This window comes from Papio anubis, chromosome 2 (assembly GCF_008728515.1).
Source record: "Papio anubis isolate 15944 chromosome 2, Panubis1.0, whole genome shotgun sequence".
NCBI lineage: Eukaryota > Metazoa > Chordata > Mammalia > Primates > Cercopithecidae > Papio > Papio anubis.
Window position 1 is genome coordinate 192,256,238 of NC_044977.1, and position 15,886 is coordinate 192,272,123.

Here is a 15,886-nt window from a genome sequence, read left to right on the forward strand (position 1 = left end):
TGATAACACAAGTAGTCAAATAAGAATTTATGTAAGACCAAGCTAAGGAATCTGAAATCTAAATGAAACTATAAATTTACTAAAAAATCAGTGAATTACATATTTAAAATGGGTGAATTGTACTGCATGTAAATTATACCTCAATAAAGCTACCAAAATTTATTTTGAAAGTATACCTATCCATCTGTATTTATTAAAACAAAACAAATGTATTCATAAAGATACTTTCTCCAGTAAACTGCTGACTGAGGAACTTAATGACACAATTAAGACAATGACAATTGTGCAAAGTAAAATTCTGACATTGTTTTGTTTTTCTTTTAAAAATGCCCAGAGACATACATATATATATATATATATATATATATCATATATAACATACACACAGGCCGTGCGCCGTGGCTCACGCCTGTAATCCCAGCACTTTGGGAGGCTGAGACAGGCAGATCACCTGAGGTCGGGAGTTCAAGACCAGCCTGGCCAACATGGAAAAACCCCGTCTCTACTAAAAATACAAAATTAGTCGGGTGTGGTGGCAAATGGTTGTAATCTCAGCTACTGAGGAGGCTGAGGCAGGAGAATTGCTTGAGCTGGGGAGGCAGAGGTTGTGGTGAGCCAAGATTGTGCCATTTCACTCCAGCCTGGGCAACAGAGCAGAACTCCAGCTCAAAAACAAAACAAAACAAAACCACACACACGCACACACACACATTTATGTATGTATGTATGTATGTGTACTAGGTGCAAATAAGCTACCATTTGGTGGTCACCGATTTTTCAAAAAAATTACTAATTTACACACAGACTTACTGGTTGATACAAAAATTCTAGGTACAAGTCTGACCTTTTCCTAAGGGTGTACTAGACTCAACAAAAAAGGTCAAGATCACTTGCAAAAAGATTTCTCTGTCTCCCCTGAGCACGGCCTTTATTTCTGTGAGGATGCAAACATTAAGTATAATCAATTAAAATCACATGCAGGATTTTAGCTCAATCATACTGTTTTTAAAAACCACGTGTATGACTTCAGATACAGACAAACACATTGAAAAATGACATCCTGAGGGTGTAGTGAGCAAAATCTAAACTGAGGGAAACAGGACAAATGGTCTTGTTTGTTTAATAAATAAACGGCAAGAAAAGACAGCAGGAACCAGTGTGTGGGAGGGAAGCCTAAAGATCAAGAGATTCAGTGTCAACCAACTGCAATGTATGAACTTTATTCTGATCTGTATTTGAACAAAAACTATTTTTAAAAATCCACGACACTAATTCTTATCCTATCTACCAATTCACTGGTTCTCTCATAGATAACGGTGTATCTCAGATACTGAGCAACTTGGAAAACAAAGTACATCAAACCCAATTTCCACCCAGCTAATTCATCCAGAAAGTAAAATTTACATTACTATGATTACGTAGATAACATTCCAGATATTCCAATTCTGAGGTATAAATCCTTCTAGTTCTAACGTTTATTTCATATACGATTTATCTATTTTATATATTAAAATACATATATTCTATTATCTGCATACTCACGAGTTTCAATTTTTTGAGTGGACCTAAACATTTTTTAGTTCAAATCGGTGCAAAACAATCTCCTCTTGTCCCACTAACAATAAGTGTATTTCTAGTGTGAACATGTCTATCAACCAGCGTCTTTTCCTTTGATTGCTAGAAGTCATTTAAAAGCAGTGACGAGTGAAAAATGAAAACAAAAACACAGCAATGAAGAGAAAAAACCAAATAAACAAAAAGCCAAAATATCCATCAACTCCCATTTCTGTCAAACCTATGAGATTACTATAATTCCCAGATCCACATTATGCTTCAGAACGGCCCTGGATCAGTCTACAAAAGGTAGACTCTATCCAGGGAAAAACGTTATCGACAAGAACCATAGTTTAGCTTTTCATTTTTCCAGGAGTAATCTTTTTATCTAGAAGCGCTTCACACATCTCCATCTGACCCAGCCTTAGCCGCTGTCTTACCCGGAGGAGTAAAGCTCAGATACTTCTGCTTCACTGTGTTGGAGTCGTAGAACTTGAGGACATCCAGCACAGCCTGAGGATTCTTCTTTTGCTCTAGTTTGGTGATGTTGGAGGTCTGTAGTAATCGAGCCCACTGTTCTGGCATGCCCTAACAAAAAGACATTCAGAAATTAGGTATGGTTTAAATTGACGCAATAAAATTAATTTCCAGAGATAAATGACAAAATATACAGAACAAACCAATCTTGTAAGTGTAGGTTTGACTAAATTCTAAAAGATCTTGTTTTCTAAAGGTCTATTTTTTCTTTTTCTGAGACAGAGTCTCGCTCTGTGGCCCAGGCTGGAGTGCAGTGGCGCGATCTCAGCTCACTGCAAGCTCCACCTCCGGGTTCACGCCATTCTCCTGCCTCAGCCTCCCGAGTAGCTGGGACTACAGGTGCCGCCACCACGCCTGGCTAATTTTTCGTATTTTTAGTAGAGACGGGGTTTCACCGTGTTAGCCAGGATGGTCTCGATCTCCTGACCTAGTGATCCGCCTGCCTCGGACTCCCACAGTGCTGGGATTACAGGCATGAGCCACCGCGCCCGGCCTGGGTCTATTTTTCTAAGTCTACTTTGCATAACTAGAATGAACAGGCTCTGCTCTCTAGGGAAACAATATATCCAACCACTAACACTTTTATAAAACGCAGAAAGCAGTAAGAATTCATAGTTGACATATGGATAGAAATGTTAATTTCCTTTTTTTGTGAGATGGAGTTTTGCTCTTCTTGCCCAGGCTGGAGTGCAATGGCACAGTCTCGGCTCACTGCAACCTCCACCTCCCGGGTTCAAGTGATTCCCCTGCCTCAGCCTCCTGAGTAGCTGGAATTACAGGCGTACACCACCACGCCCGGCTATTTTTTTTGTATTTTTAGTAGAGACGGGGTATCACCATGTTAGCCAGGCTGGTCTCAAACTTCTGACCTGAAATGATCTGCCATCCTTGGCCTCCCAAAGTGCTGGGATTACAGGCGTGAGCCACCGCGCCTGGACTGAAATGTTAATTTCAAATTTAATAATGAAGGAAAATGTTTGAGTGCTATTTTACATGTTATAAATGGGCCCAAACTAGGTAAACTTACAGTGAATTCTCCAGTAACAGCATCAAAGCCAACATGGATGGTGTGTTCAAAATCAGATGGAGGAGAAATTTCTGGCCGTTCCTTTTCTTTCTTTTTACTTCCTAGAGGGCATCAGAAAAAAAGAAAAGAATCAGCCTATTTAAACAAGACTAGCGAAGGCACTTACAATTTTTTTTTTTTGGTCTTTTGTTTTTTTACACAGAGTTTCGCTCTTGTTGCCCAGGCTGGAGTGCAGTGGCACGATCTCAGCTCATTGCAACCTCTGCTTCCTGGGTTCAAGCCATCCTCCTGCCTCAGCCTCCCGAGTCACTGGGATTACAGGTGCGCACCACCCCTCCTGGCTAATTTTTGTATTTTTAGTAGAAACAGGGTTTCGCCATGTTGGTCAGGCTGGTCTCAAACTCCTGAAAGCGCTGGGATTACAGATGTGAGCCACTGCTTGCCCGGCGTATTATATTTTTGCTAAAACATATTAGGAACAAAGTTATTCTAGAAAACATATTAGGATCAAAGTTATTCCAGAAAAGATTTCCCCTAAAAACACTGGCTGATAGGAAACTAGTAAATGGAGTAAAGCAGACTGTCCTGCCACAGAGCAGGGCTGGACACAACCAAACACCGTCCTGATGAGGAGGCACATGGAGCGAGCAACAGCAGGCCTGAATAATAGAGCACAGGCAGAAGAGACACCCCTTAGGGCACCAGCTCTCTCACAAAGGGCTCCATCTCAGATTCTGAGCAACGTGGACAGCAAGCACAGCAAACCCCATTTCCGCTCAGCTACATACATTGGGAAGTCAGATTTGCATTGCTGGGACCCCGCAGAGAATACACACTGTCAGGACAAGCAGTGACAAGGCCACCTCTCCTTTTTTGTGCAAGCCTAATCCTTCCTTTTCAGTGGAGTTACTAATTGCCACATTTTAAAACTACACAGTGTTTCTATGATCCGAGCGCAGAAAAAATTATTTCTGCAACATTTCTGCCATACACCTATCAATAATATTCTCTGTAAACTCCAACATATCAGTTCCTCCCCGCAACCCCTCCCTCTCAGCTCCTCCTGCTGCAATCCACAGTAGCTCATGCCTAGGCCTCCTGCACAGTTCCTGTCCGTGACATCCCTTCACTCCTGCCCTGTGCTGGAATCTATTTTCTGGATCTTATGTTTTCCTCCTCTAGATTTATCCCTTTAGTTGATAGTTCTTGACTCATTATATATATGCATATATACGTTGGAAATGTGTTTTTTTTACCCTCAGCATTTCCAGTGTTGCTATTGAGAAGGCCAGCGCCATTCTGGTTCTCGTTTGGAGCCACCGTTGGAAGTCAATGTCTGTATATGTGTACGTCTGTCTCTGGAGGCTCTGCCCTGTTGCAATTATCTGTTTGTCTGCCTTTCTGCCTCTATCAGACTGCCTGGATTATTTTCTTGCCATTTTGTAACACGCACTGAAACTATGTCACATAAGTCTTCTTTTTCTTTTGTCAAAGCTTTTTGGGTAATCCAGTCCTCTGTATTTCCATATGCGTTTTAGAATGAGCTTATTAATTTCTACAGAAAGCCTGTTGGAATTCTGACTAGAATTGGAATGAATGTACAGATGAATTTTAGGGAGAATTTCTTTTTTTCTTTTTTTTTTTTAGAGGGAGTCTCGTTCTGTCACCCAGGCTGGAGTGCAGTGGCATGATCTCAGCTCACTGCAACCGCTGCCTCCCGGGTTCAAGGGATTCTCCTACTTCAACCTCCTGAGTAGTTGGGATTACAGGCGCCCGCCACCACACCCGGCTGATTTTTGTAATTTCTGGTACAGATGGGGTTTCACCATGTTGGCCAGGCTGGTCTCAAACTTCTGGCCTCAAGCGATCCACCTGCTTTGGCCTGCCAAAGTGCTTGGATTACAGACATGAGCCACTGTGCCTGGCTGAGAATTTATTTCTTGATTTTTTTTTTTTTTTTTTTTGAGACGGAGTCTCGCGCTGTGTCACCCAGGCTGGAGTGCAGTGGCGCGATCTCGGCTCACTGCAAGCTCCGCCTCCCAGGTTCAGGCCATTCTCCTGCCTCAGCCTCCGAGTAGCTGGGACTACAGGCGCCCGCCACCACGCCCGGCTAGTTTTTTGTATTTTTAGTAGAGACGGGGTTTCACCATGTTAGCCAGGATGGTCTCGATCTCCTGACCTCGTGATCCGCCCGCCTCGGCCTCCCAAAGTGCTGGGATTACAGGCTTGAGCCACCGCGCCCGGCCTTTTTTTTTTTTTTTTTTGAGATGGAGTCTTGCTCTGTCGCCCAGGCTGGAGTGCAGTGGCCCGATCTCAGCTCACTGCAAGCTCCGCCTCCCAGGTTTATGCCATTCTCCTGCCACAGCCTCCCGAGTAGCTGGGACTACAGGCGCCCGCCACCTCGCCCGGCTAGTTTTTTTTTGTATTTTTTAGTAGAGACGGGGTTTCACCGGGTTAGCCAGGATGGTCTCGATCTCCTGACCTTGTGATCCGCCCGTCTCGGCCTCCCAAAGTGCTGGGATTACAGGCTTGAGCCACCGCGCCCGGCCTCTTGATTTCTTAACAACACCGAGTTTTCTGATCCATGAAAACAGTAAATCTTTTCATTTATTTAGGTCTTTAAAAATTTCTCTCAGCAGTGTTTGCAGTTGTCTGTATCTGTTCGGTATGCTTTATCAGAATACCACTGCCTAGGCAATTTATTAATATAAAAATTAGAAGCTGGCTGGGAGCAGTAGCTCATGCCTGTAATCCCGGCACTTTGGAAGACTGAGGTGGGAAGATCACATGAGGCCAGGGGTTCAAGACCCATCTGGCCAACATGGCAAAACACTGTATCTAAAACCAAACTTTAGCCGAGTATGGTGGCACGAGAATTGCTTGAACCCAGGAGGTGGAGGCTGCAGTGAGCCGAAACTGTGTCACTGCACTCTAGCCTTGGTCACAGCGTGAGACTCTGTCTCAAAAAAAAAAGTTCATTTGGCTCACAGTTCTTCTGGAGGCTGGGAAGTCCTCCAGATCAAGGATCAAGAAGCCACATCTGGTGAGGGCCCTGACATAGCAGAAGGCATCACATTGCAAGAAAGAGCAGGACGGGGCCAAACTGGCTTTTATAACCAACTCGCACCCACAATAAAGACGTTGAGTCCATCTGTGAGCACTCGCATCGTCTCCTGAAGGTCCCATCTCTCAACACTGTCTTACTGGGGCTTCAGTTTCCAACATGTGAACTCTGGGGCCACTTCGAATCAGAGCTGTAGTTATCAGTATAGAGCGCACACTGTTTCATCAGCGTTCTGCCTTGGTATTTCCTGATTTTTGATACTATTGCAAATGGCAGTTTTTAAATGTCCTTTTTAATCATTCATTGCTGCCATAAAGAAACACAGTTGTTTCCTGAATACTCATCTTATATCCTGAAACCTTATTATGCTTACTTCCACTAGTATTTTTGTAAATATAGAATTTTGCTATAAAAATTCAATCATGTTGCTGGTGAATAAACTCAAGTGTACTTGTTTCCAATCTGGAGTCCTTTTATTCATTTTTTTTTGCCTTACAGAATTAGCTAGACCCTTCAGTATATTGTTGAATGAAAGTGGATGAAGAGAAATTTTATTTTTCCTGATCTAAGAGGAAAAAGTGTCATTCTTTTTACCTTTAAGTTTAATGGCAGTGGTAGGTTTGTAAAAGATGTCCTTTATGAGGCTGAAGGCATTCTCTTCTATTCCAAGTTTGCTGAACACTTATCAGAAATGGATATTGGGTTCTGTCAAATGCCTTTTCTACACATACTGAGACAAACCCATGGCTCATCCTTTCTACTGTGTTAATACAGTAAATAACATCAATCGATTTTCAAACTTAAACCAATGAAATCCACTTAGTCATGACGTATCACCCTTTTTATACACTGTTGGATTCCAATTGCTAAAATCTTGCTAAGAATTTAACATTGGCCAGGCACAATGGCTCATGCCTGTAATCCTAGCAGTTTGGGAGGCTGAGGCAGAGGGATCACTTGAGCTCAGGAGTTCGAGGCCAGCCTGGCCAACATGGTGAAGTCCTGTCTCTACTAAAAATACAATAATTAGCCAGGCGTGGTGGTGCATGCCTATAATCCCACCTACTCGGGAGGCTGAGGCAGGAGAATTGCATGAACCCGGGAGGTGGCAGTTGCACTGAGCCAAGATGGCGCCACTGCACTCCAGCCAAGGCAACAAAGCAAGACTCCTCCAAAAAAAAAAAAAAAAAAAGAGAGACAGGGAAAAAACATTGGTACGTGTTTGTTCACACCATCTTTTTAAAATCTGTACGGTGCCATCACCTCCCTCATTCTCAATACTGGTAATTTGTGTCTCCTCCCCATTCACAGCCACCTCCCCTCCCCCGTCAGTCTGGCTATAGGTTTATCCATTTTATTGATATTCTAAATGAATCTACTTTTGGTTGCAGTGATTTTCTCTGCTGCTTTTTTTCCCTATTTCATTTATTCCCATTTTGCTTTTTATTATTTCTTCTACTTATCTTGGATTTAATCCACTCTTCCCTTCTAGTTTATTAAGACGCCTTAGTTAAAGTCATTGATTTAAAATCTTTCTTTTCTTCTAATATGGTGTTTAATACCAGAAGTTCTCCACTAAGTACTGCTTTAGCAGTATCCTACAAATACTGATGTTTTGAATTTTCATTCAGTTTAATATATTTTCTAAATCTTTTTATTTGTGAAGTGCTTTCTCTACTCTCCAAATATTTCCAGAGACCTTGTGGCTGCTTTCTAACTGAATTATATTACGGTCACGAGAACACATTTTGTACGATTTAAATCCTTTATTTATTTATTTATTTATTTATTTTGGATACAGAGTTTAGCTTTGTTGCCCAGGCTGGAGTGAAGTGGCATAATCTTGGCTCACTGCAACCTCCGCCTCCTGGGTTCAAGCAATTCTCTGCCTCAGACTCCCGAGTAGCTGGGATTACAGGCGCCTGCCACCACGCCTGGTTTATTTTTGTACTTTTAGTAGAGACGGGGTTTCACCATGTTGGCCAGGCTGGTCTTGATCTCCTGACCTCGTGATCCATCCTCCTCGGCCTCGCAAAGTGCTGGGATTACAGGCATGAGTCATCACACCCAGCCTATTTATTTATTTTGAGAAGGAGTCTCGCTCTGTCACCCAGGCTGGCGTGCAATGGTGCAATCTCAGCTCACTGCAGCATCCACCTCCCAGGTTCAAATGATTCTCCCACCTCAGCCTCCTGAGTAGCTGGGATTACATGTGCCTGCCACCACGTCCAGCTAATTTTTATACTTTTAGTTAAGATGGGGTTTCACCATGTTGGCCAGGCTGGTCTCGAACTCCTGACCTCAAGTGATCTGCCCGCCTCAGCCTCCCAAAGTGCTGGGATTACAGGTATGAGCCACTGCACCCAGCCAACATTTTTGAGAATTTGTAAAAGTAGACCTCATGTGTCTTTAAAGAGAATGTATATTCTGCTGTTACTGTGTGGAGTGTTCTATAAACGTCTATTAGGTCCAGTTGGCTGATAGTTACGTTCAAATTTTTTATATCCTTACCGATTTTATGTCTATTTTTTCTACCAATTACTGAGAGAAGTTTTGGAATCTCCAATTATAATTGAATTTTCCTGTTTCTTCTTGAAATCCTCTCAGTTTTTGCTTCGTGAATTTTGAAGCTGTTATTAGATATATAAATGTTTAGTTCTATTATATCAGCTTAACGAACGGGTCCTATTATCACGAAATAACAACCTTCCTCATTATCACTGATAGTATCTTTTAGCTCTGAAATCTAGTTTGTCTGCTGTTTATACAGCCAGTCCAGGTTTCTTTTAATTGTTAGCACACCTTTTCTATCCTTTTATTTTGACCTATTTTGTGGCTTTACGTTTTAAAGTAGATTTCTTGTAGGTAGGTCTGTTTTCATCAATCTTTTCTGCCTTCTTCTGGACTAAGTATTTTGAGATTCCCTTTTATCTACTCAGTTGTTTGTTAAGCTAGAACTCTTCATATATTAACATGTTCACCTGTTGAAATTGTACACGTCAGTGGGTTTTAGTATATTTAGAGTTGTGCAATCATAATCACAATCTAACTTTAGAACATTTATCATACCCAAAAGAAACCTTGTACCTAATGGCAATGACTCCCCATTTCAGCCGCTGCCCAACCCCAAACCTCAGGCAACCACCAATCTACTTTGTCTCCATAGGTTTGCCTGTTCTGCTCATTAATCTAAATGGGACCACACAATATGCAGTGTTTTGTGAATGACTTTTTTCACTTAATGTTTTTGGGATTCATCCATGTTACAAGGTGTATCAGTGCTTTGTTTCTTAAACACTCAAACGATTATCTTTCAAAGAAATTTAGGTAAGAAAGAACGCATCCCACAGGGGTCCCCAATCCCCAGGCCATGAACTGGTACCAGTCCCAGGCTTGTTATGAACCGGCTGCACAGCAGGAAGTGAGTGGCAGGTGAGCGGGCATCGCTGCCTGAGCTCCGCCTCCTGTCAGATCAGCAGTGGCATTAGATTCTCATAGCGTGAACCCTAGTGTGGACCGCGCACGCGAGGGGTCTAGGCTGTGTGTCAGATCAGCAGCGGCGTTAGATTCCATAGCGTGAACCCTAGTGTGGACCGCACACGTGAGGGGTCTAGGCTGTGTGCTTCCTATGAGAATCTAATGGCTGATGACCTCAGGTGCTGGGTCTGTGGAAAAATTGTCTTCCATGAAACCAATCCCTGGTGCCAAAAAGGTCGGGAACCACTGATGAACCACTTCCAGTGCTTTTCATTCTTTCCTGCAAGTCCACATTTCCATCTGACATCACCTTCCTTCTGCCTGAAGGGCTTAGTTTAACATTTTTTGTAGTATGTCTGCTGACGATACACTCTTTCAGCTTTTATGCATTTAAAATTCTGTTTCCTCCTTTGTTTTGGAACGACACTTTCAAGAGTATAGAATTCCAGGCCGATAGATTTTTTTCTCTTTAAATACTTGAAAGATGTTGTTCCTTGTCTTCCGGCTTGCATTGTTACTTAGATACAGTCTGTGATCTCTCTATCTTTGTCCTCTATATGTAGTGAGTCTTTTTTTTCTGGTAGCTTTTAAAATTTTCTCTATCACTGTTTTTCTTGTTTGTTTGTTTGTTTTGGTTTGAAACAGGGTCTCGCTCTGACACCCAGGCTCAGTGAGCTGAGATCGCACCACTGCAGCCTTAACCTCTGGGCACAAGCAATCCTCCTGCCTCAGCCTCCCCAGTCCTGGGAGTACAGGTGCATACCACCTTGCCCAGATCATTTTTCTTACCTTTATTTTTTGGTATTTTGTAGGGATGGGATTTCGCCACGTTGCCCAGGCTGGTCTCGAACACCTGGGCTCAAGTGATCTTCCCACGTTGGCCTCCCAAAATCCTAGGATTAGAGGCCTGAGCCACTGCCCTATCACTGGTTTTAAACAATTTGATTACTGTAAGCCTTGGTGTAGTTTTCATGTTTCCTATGCTCAAATTTTGTTAGAGTTCTTGAATCTGTGGGTTTACAGTTTTCATTAAATTTGGAAAATTTTAAGCCATTTTTCAAAAAAGTATGAGGATATTTAAGCTGGTTTTTATTGGATATGTTTGCTTAGAGAGTCTCTGTAATTTACCTGTTGATTTTCTTTCTTTTCCTCACCCCTGTGCCTAGGTTGCTGCCTCCTTTCCAGCACTAAATGGCACCGTAAGTCCAGGTTTGCCTTGGTTCTAGCAGAGTGCAGCCCATCCTAAACAGGAGCGAGGAGCCCCAGAGGGGATACTCTGGCAGCAGTACAGGCAGGGTGCTGTGGAATAAACCTCCTACAACACGGTGGTGCTGAACAGCCGCTCTATTTGGCATCCCCTCTGGCTGAGTTACACGGCAGGGTTTCCAAGGCTGGGAAACGTAATCCCACCTCCCTCCTTTGCCTCTGGCTGCCCTCAGGGGAGTTCTCCCTTTGGGCACTCCCTATGCCTCCTGTGGGCTAAGGCAGGGACAGGCCTCCTGCCAGGGAACCCAAGATGGTGGGGAAGGTGGTTGTCCTCTTCAATCTCACTTTTTCCCATGTAGAAACTGTAAACTGGGGGAGATTTTCCCACACTCAGTGCCAGGCAGACTGGGGGAAGGGGTGTTGCAGATACAGAAGTCCGATTCTTACAGCATGCTTGGAGTTCTTTCATTTCTCTGTGCCCCTATCTTTCTCATATTTGAGTTCTTGGATATTGCTGGCGATCATCTTAGTGCTGTATGTTCTTGGTTTTCTGTGGTGGGAACGGCAGAGTGAGTGAAGCCAGTGTGCTTCTATACCACCACTTAAGAGCTAGAAGTCGCTATTTCCTTAATTGTCATTAGTTAGATCTTTTAACTGTTATCTTTTCTCTCATATGTTCCATCTTTGTATTGCTGTTTAATTCTTTGGGATAATTTTATTTTCTTTTTTTATTTGAGACAGAGTCTTGCCCTGTCACCCAGGCTGGAGTACAATGGTGCAATCTCGGCTCGCTGCAACCTCAGCCTCCCAGGTTAAAGTGATTCTCCTGCCTCAGCCTCCCAAGTAGCTGGGATTACAGGTGTACGCCACCAAGCCCAGCAGCTACTTTTTGTATTTTTAGTAGAGACGGGATTTCACCACGTTAGCCAGGCTGGTTTCGAACTTCTGACCTCAAGTGATCCACGCACCTGGGCCTCCCAAAGTGCTGGGCTTACAGGCTTGAGCCACCACTCCAGCCAGGAGAATGTTCTTGATTATCTCCCACTCTTCTTTCTATTGCTATCTTTTGTTTGTTTTGGTAATTTTAGATGTTGATATTCCAAGAATTAGTTTTCCATTGTTCTCTGTTCATTCTTTCTCTGCGAACTCTTTTCTTGTTTCATGGATTCCTTTATCTCCTCTCTCTCTGAAGGTCACACAGTATGTGTGTGCGCGCACGCTGGGGTTTTGGGGTTGTTTTCTCCTTACACTATTTAAGTTCCTGTTTTTATCCCTATTGTTTTGGACTCTCCTTCTCATTTATAAAGGGTTTTTCATAAATGTCTGGTGATCCTTTACTGTCTACTCACACAGGAAAGTATTAAAAAGCTAACTGGGAGATAAGCCAACCTTACCACTAAAGATAAGGACAGCATGCAAGGTACCTAAAGTATTTTTTCTCCAGGCCATTGTTTAATCCAGAGAAAAATCCTCCAGTCTCCTGTCTGAGGGCTATGAGTCAGGCTACAAGTATTCTGAAAGCAGGATGGGGAAAGGAGATGAAAATGCTGACTTGCACGGAAGTCACCTTCTTTATTCTGGAGCTTCAACTTTTCCTGACTCCCCTGATAAGAACAGAGGCTTCTCTGGTTTAATTTCCCTTGAAATAAATGTAAATGTCAGTTTATTCTTTTTTCCTTCCAGAGAATGGGGGTTACATTTACGTGGATTGTGGGGTGTAAAGGAGGAGTCCTGGCGGGCCTCTGACACTTTCTGTGTTGATTTTCAACTAATCCCCCTTCTTTTCAGCATGTGTATTACATCCCACCCCTACTCTGACACAGTATTGTGTGACTCTAAATCTTGAGCTTCCGGAATTTTTACATGGGAAACTTGGTCCTCTTCTCACAGATTCCCCTCTGCTAACACTTAGGTTATGTGTTTCTCTGTCCTGCTGAGTCAGGTGCCAATTTTCCACCACTTCCGCCTTCCAAATGTGTACTGAGGCCTCTTTCACACTACTATCTCCTCCTTTTCTCTTTGACCTTGTGTGCGTGTGTATATACATATATGTGTTTTTTTTTTTCTTCTGTCATTTTAGTTGAATCTCGGGAGGGAGAGTAAATAGAACGCCTCTGTATGTGGTCAACATGCTTTGTTTAACCTGAAGATTCTTCTAATATCAAAGAGTTAAAAATCATGCTGTTTGATAAGTCTGTACATATAAAACTGGAAATGTTACCATATGCTACTCTTTGTTTACCATGGTACTACTAATTTAGTATTGGTAGGAAACACAATAATACTTATTTAACTAGTAATGACAGATTTATGCTCAAATGTCCACCCCCTCTCTAGGCACATAACTTAGAAGAGATCTGGTCACAGTGACGGGGAAAGGAATGCTGGTTATGGAAAGGAGCAGAGGGAAATGAAATTGTTAAGTCTGGATTATCTTTACTGAAACACAATTATTAACATATCTATCATAAATTACTTTTCTCTCAATTTTCACTAGACTTTGAGTAATCTGAGGTCGTGCGCTCAACATTTCTTTATGTCCCTTGGCTTCTAACGGAATATCCCATATACAGGAGAAAATATTTGTTGGTTAATGATAAACTAGTAGTTTACAATTTAACATACTATGATTATATGTGTTCTTTCTTTTAAAAAAAAATCTGCTCAGCATCCTACTTCTGGAAACTTCCCTCACCCTTCCTCTATGCAGATAGTTGGGAAAGATGCCATTTTCTTACATGACTATGGTCACAGATGACTGGTCCAAGGTGGACATTTAATTCAAGCCAGGTCCGCACAGCTTCCCATATACCCTCGGGCAACTGGTTCGGGGCAGCTACCTCAGCAGCTAAGCCAGACTCAGCTCCCTCAGAATCAGTCTATCACCAGTGACTGAAGTTATAAGAAACTGAGCCCAGGAATGATATTTCTTAACACATAGAGAAAAAACATTCTGAAATAAGAAATATAAAATAAGAAAGAAATATAAAAAGAAGGGTGAGAGATATCCAGCAAGAGAACTCCTGGTCCCTGCTGTGTCTAAGGCCTAGTCAATATTCTTCAACGTGGAAATGTTAAGAGTTTAGAGAAATATATTAAAGTTTCATATATGATGGAAGTATAGAGTAAAAAGTTAAAGGAAAGACACAAAAATGATTAAGCAGAACTTGAGACACAGTCACATTCATTCATTCAAAATAAACATAATATCCTAAAAATCTGTTTAATTCCATTTGTTTTTACGTAACACACATACAGGTACTCTGTATATTTTAATAGTCTCAATGGGAAAAGGAAGGGATATTAGAAACAGCATCTAAAACAAAAAGATACCAAAGCATATCTCGAATTGACCAATGTGCTGGAAGGACAATGTGCTGGAAGGATATTGCTATATAAACAGAATGTCTTTGATACTGTTATATGTGACAACTCTAGAAGCCCAGAAATAGAGGGCCAATCAAAATAAATTCATGTAGATGTGGGGGTTCAGTCTGGATGGCAGAAGAAATTATAGAAATAGAAAAAAGCGAACCTTCTTGGAAGGCCGGGGAGTTTTGGATAGCTTCAAATAGTTTGGCTGAAGGCAGCCAGATTCTCTTTTCAGGAGCCAGAGAGCTTAAGGTGCAGATACAAAGGAATATAAAGTAGTTTATTTAAAGAGTTTACTCATGTGGTCCTAAGACTAACCTTTGATCATTTGTGGGCAAGATGGCCCTCTCCAGGGTGGAGATGACCAGGTTAATTACCCACAGGTCTGCTGACTCAAGCCTTTGTCAATTAATCTATACTAAATAAATGCAAGCTTCATTGGCTAGTCGAGGCCGGTGGTTGCAACGTTTTTTGTTTTTTTTTTTTGAGACGGAGTCTCGCTCTGTCCCCCAGGCTAGAGTGCAGTGGTGGGATCTCCGCTCACTGCAAGCTCTGCCTCCCGGGTTCACACCATTCTCTTGCCTCCCCCATTCTCTTGCCTCAGCCTCCCGAGTAGCTGGGACTACAGGTGCTCACCACCACGCCCGGCTAATTTTTTGCATTTTTAGTAGAGATGGAGTTTCACCGTGTTAGCCAGGATAGTCTCAATCTCCTGTCCTCGTGATCCGCCCACCTCAGCCTCCCAAAGTGCTGGGATTACAGGCGTGAGCCACTGCATCTGGCTGGTTGCAACTCTCTACAGCACTCTCCTGGGAGTCTGTAAGCAGCCCGGACTCTCAGTTGGACTGACAAGCGTAACATCTGTGTCAGTGTAAGTTATTAATCTGTCATTGGGACAGGGTCTGCGGGACAGACCCCTGCATGTGGACACCTTAGCCTTGGAGAAATCTGAAATCTGTTCATGTTTCATAAAATGAAAGTAGGTCAACTTCCCACTTCTGTTTATCAAACACAACCATCCACAGGAGGTTCACCGGGCAACCAGATCACCTGATGGGAAGTAATGGACCAGGGTAAAAAACTTATTTTAATAAAATGAACGATTTAACTAATGTCCTAGGGGAAAAAAAGACTCTTAGAATCATCTTCCAACTTCATTAGACAACAAAACAGCAGCAGGCAGGCAGCAACCTTCAGCCAAGAGGCAGAGACCCTGAGTCACATGTTGACAAAAGGCACCGAAAAGAATCCTAAGTAGGCTGCTGTCACGTTCTCCAGGGCCACTACCTTTTAGAATATTTCGAGCTAGTCTAAGGCTAAACAAACAAAAGAAACCCCTTATCTGTTTAAAAGGAAGACTCTTCTGTTTCTAGTCTAACCATAAGCAATTCCTTCTTTGTTCTTTTGACATGCAATAGCTTCAAATTCCACCACACAGCAGAGAAACGGGTCCCCAGCCCCTGGGCCATGGACCATGGCCTGTTAGGAACTGGGCAGCCCAGCAGGAGGTGAGCAGTGAGGAGTGAGCATCACCGCCTTAGCTCCGCCTCCTGTCAGATCAGTGGCAGCATGAGATTCCTATAGGAGCACGAACCCTATTGTGAACTGCACATGTGAGGGATCTAGGTTGCACACTCCTTATGAGCATC

General features: G+C 42.7%; 1 protein-coding gene across 3 annotated transcripts in view; it reads right to left on the bottom strand.

Moving 5' to 3' along the window:
- PAK2 (p21 (RAC1) activated kinase 2) overlaps positions 1–15,886 on the bottom strand; it is a 93,809-nt gene that overhangs the window by 28,110 nt on the left and 49,813 nt on the right. For all 3 annotated transcript variants that reach the window (XR_644374.4, XM_021935065.2, XM_009202025.4), the window contains exons 3-4: positions 3,119–3,219; positions 1,995–2,142 (exon numbers count right to left, since the gene is read on the bottom strand). Coding sequence is in view for 2 of the 3 variants with exons in the window: in XM_021935065.2 (XP_021790757.1) it covers positions 1,995–2,142; positions 3,119–3,219 (249 nt within the window). In the remaining variant the exon portion in view is untranslated. The remainder of the gene's footprint in view (positions 1–1,994; positions 2,143–3,118; positions 3,220–15,886) is intronic.